This window comes from Vombatus ursinus, unplaced genomic scaffold (genome assembly GCF_900497805.2).
Source record: "Vombatus ursinus unplaced genomic scaffold, bare-nosed wombat genome assembly UNPS02015004.1, whole genome shotgun sequence".
NCBI lineage: Eukaryota > Metazoa > Chordata > Mammalia > Diprotodontia > Vombatidae > Vombatus > Vombatus ursinus.
The window spans coordinates 1,120-4,605 of NW_020954782.1; the positions used below are offsets into that span (position 1 = coordinate 1,120).

At 53.1% G+C, this 3,486-nt stretch overlaps 1 protein-coding gene across 2 annotated transcripts in view; it reads left to right on the forward strand.

Annotated features, from left to right (window-relative positions):
- LOC114030744 (rho guanine nucleotide exchange factor 19-like) overlaps positions 1-3,486 on the forward strand; it is a 5,275-nt gene that overhangs the window by 661 nt on the left and 1,128 nt on the right. The window contains exons 2-5 of one of the 2 annotated variants that reach the window (XM_027845614.1): positions 103-269; positions 674-832; positions 1,307-1,386; positions 2,969-3,073. In XM_027845614.1, coding sequence (XP_027701415.1) covers positions 103-269; positions 674-832; positions 1,307-1,386; positions 2,969-3,073 — 511 coding nt within the window. The remainder of the gene's footprint in view (positions 1-102; positions 270-673; positions 833-1,306; positions 1,387-2,968; positions 3,074-3,486) is intronic. The other variant, XM_027845615.1, reaches the window with a different exon arrangement.

Below are 3,486 nucleotides of genomic sequence, written 5' to 3' on the forward strand. Positions count from 1 at the left end.
GGTGCCTCAGAGCTGTTTTGATTTGCCCTTATCTAATCAATAGTGATTTAGAGCATTTTTTCATACGACTATAGCTATGGCCCCTGTTCTTCTTCTCCCCAGATCTTCCCGCTGATCTCCCAGTCCCGCTGGCTGGTGAGGCACGGGGAGCTGGTGGAGCTGGCACCCCCCACCATGCCTGCTGTCTCTGCTGCCAAGCCCAAGCTCTCCACCAAAGCCATCTACTTGCACGTCTTTAATGACTGCCTACTGCTCTCTCGAAAGAAGGAGTGAGTAGAGGGGCTTTGCAGTTGGAAGGGTCATCTGGGGAGGTGGGGACAGGGCACTCAGTTAGCTAATTGGCCAATCTTTACCAGGCTCAGACCAGGCTTTGCAGCCGCCAGGTGGACAGCAGCACACTGTTAGTGTCAAAGTCAGGACTGGACTCTTAACTTTTTATTCTTTCTTACGTGGAAAAGCTGGCAGAGGCCCCATCTGCGGGAGATGGGACGAGGAGTTACCCACATGGACTGGGAGAGGGGAAAGGGGATGCCTTCTGGGTACTGTGATTAGACACGTAACAGTCGTGGCCCTGGAGTGGGTGCATGGTCCTCAGATTCAAGCCTCTCCCATCTCTGCAGGGGCTCAGAGTTGGGGGGCACAGGCTGATCCGGGTATCCTCTGGCCCCTGCAGGATGGGGAAGTTTGCCGTCTTCCTTTATGCCAGGATGCCTGAGATCCAGGTGAAAGACCTGAGTTCAAAGCTCCAGGGAATCCCAGGCCAGGTCTTTCTCCTCCAGCTCCTTCATAGCCACCAGCCCAAGAACCAGCTGCTCCTGAGGGCTCAGACAGAGTGAGTGCCCTCTCCTGAGGTCTGTTCTCAGGCTGCCCCATTCCTCCCTGTTTGAGGCTGGGGCTGGTGAGCATACAGCTCGGGGCTGAGATCGCCAAGTACAGGGCATTATGGTTGTTTGTCCCACCCAGAGGAGCTCTGGCCTCAGCCGCATTGGGCCTTCTCTCTGGGTACATTTGCCCCCTAAGGCCAGGAAGAAGGTTGCCCCAGGAGTTTTCTAGCAAGAGAGTTCCTGTGGCATGTGGTCCCAGTCTATAAATCTGTATCCCCAGATCCTCAGGGGTCACTCACTGGATTGGGGACAGAGGGTAGCCTGGGCTCAGACTATGGGAGGGCATGGTTCTGGGAGCCGAAAAGTGTGGGCCTTTACTCTGGGCACCTCAGCTGAGCCTCTGAGCCCCAGGACAGTCAGGGAGCCCAGGTTTTGGGGAGAGGGACCTCTGGGTAGCTGTTGGGCCTCCAATGTCCCTCCAGAAGTGAGAAGCAGCGGTGGATCTCGGCCATGTGCCCTTCCAGTGCCCAAGAGGACAAGGAGGCCATCAGCGAGAATGAAGGTACTGCCCCTGAGGCCCTCTGCACGCCCATACTAGTGTGAGGGTCTGAGGACTTGGAAACTTGTAAGACCTAGTTCCTGCCCACCAAAAGCTTGAACTCTAGGAAGGAGATCAAAATAGATGCCTGTATAATTATGGCACAGAAATGAAAGACCACGTAGTCTAACACTGCCTTGGTTCCGTAGGAGCTCAAAGGGGAATGGAATCACTGAGGAACAGGCTCGTCTCCTCAGGAACAGGGAAGGCCTCATGGAGTAGGTAGGCCTTGAGCTGGGCCTTGAAGAATGTGTCCAGTCTAGAGGAAGAGAGGGATAAGGATGGAGAGGGAGTGGGACGGCGGGGAATATCTGAAGGCTCAGAGCCAGCAGGGGACTTAGACATCGTCCAGTCCAGTCCCCTTGATTCATAAAATCACAGGCTCAAAGAATTTGAGCTTCTAGGGACCTAGTCAGCCAACTAGCATTTATTAAGTGCCTACTATGTGCCAAGCGCCTACTATGTGTCATCATTAAACCTCTTTATTTTCCTGATGAGGAAACTGAGGCTCTGGAATGAATTACCTTCCTACTATTCCATAAAATGGGAATGATCATGGTATGCCTGGAGGGTAATGATGAGTTTGACCTGAGTAATATAAGTGAATAATAACCATATTAAGGCAGACCTCAATGCCAGCCTGAGGGATTTCTGTTGTACCTCAGAGCCAACAGGGAGCCAGTGAGTGTTGTCTGAGTAGGAGAGTGACCTGGTCAAGCTAAGAAAATCATTTTGGCAACCGTGTGGAGGAAGGGATTGGAGAGAGGAGAGATTGGGTGCAGGGAGGACAGCCAGGAGGCTATTACTGTAGTCTAGGTGAGAGGTGAGAAAGGTTTGAACGAGGCTTATGCTGTGGGAGTGGGGAGAAAGGGTTGGGATGCAAGAGGTGCAGAAGAGATCTTAATCACCAGTTGGATAGGGGCAGCTAGGTAACATAGGGGATAGAGCACCCTGGAGCCAGGAGGATCTGAGTTCAAGTCCAACCTCAGACATTTACCAGCCAGCTGTGTGACCCTGGCTAAGTCACTGGAGTCCAATTGCCTCTAAAAATTAAAAAAAAAAAAAAAGCAGTTGGAGACACGTGGTCTAGGACAAAGGGGAGTTCAAAATTTGGGGTCCAGGGGACTAAAGGTATGATGTCTTCAACTGAAACAGGAAACTTGGAAGGAGGGCCATGTTTAGGGGGAAAGATGCTGAGTTCCCTTTTTCCTGTTGGGGCATGTTGCTTTTGAGATGTCAGCGGGCCATCCAGCGGGGATGTCCAGTGGGCAGTCGTAGATGCTGGGCTAGGGAGTCATCTGCATAGAGGAGATCATTGAACTGGAGGGAGTGGAGGAAATACCCAAAAGAGAGAGAGAAAAAGCAGGGGAAGAGGGCCCAGGATAGAGCCTGGAGGGAGCACCAACCTTGGAAGGCAGCAAGAGAGTGAGACCGGGTAAGCTACAGAGCAGTGGGGAGAGACAGCCAGCCCAGCCCCTTCCTGCCCTAGCCCTGCCTCTAGGCCTTTGCTTTGAGCCCCGCTCTCTCTGATGCTGTGGACTGTCAGACCTCCCCCAGGTGCAGTGCATCAGAGCCTATAAGGCTCTGGAACCGGACGAGCTGACCCTTGAGAAGGCTGACATCCTGGCTGTGAGGACCAGGACCGGCGATGGTGAGGGCAACATGGCCTTGGAGCCCTGGTCTTTACTCCTTCCTCCCCTTCCTCCCCTCCACAGACTATGGAGCTGGGGTGGAGGGTGTTTCTGGGTAGTTTTATATGAACTTCTCAGGGTCCTTCCCATAACTACCCTCCCCACCAAGCCCCTGCCACATATGCTGATAAAGGAATCCACATAATGCCAGAGCTGGGAGGGCCTTAGAACACAGAATGTCAGAACTGGGAGGACCCTTAGTACATAGAATGTCAGAGTTGGGAGGGCCCCTAGAACACAGAATGTCAGAAGTGGAAAGGTCTCTAGAACACAGGATGTCAGAGCTAGGAGGGCCCCTAGAACACAGGACGTCAGAGCTGGGAGGGCCTTAGAACACAGGATGTCAGATCTCAGAGGGCCTTAGAACACAGGA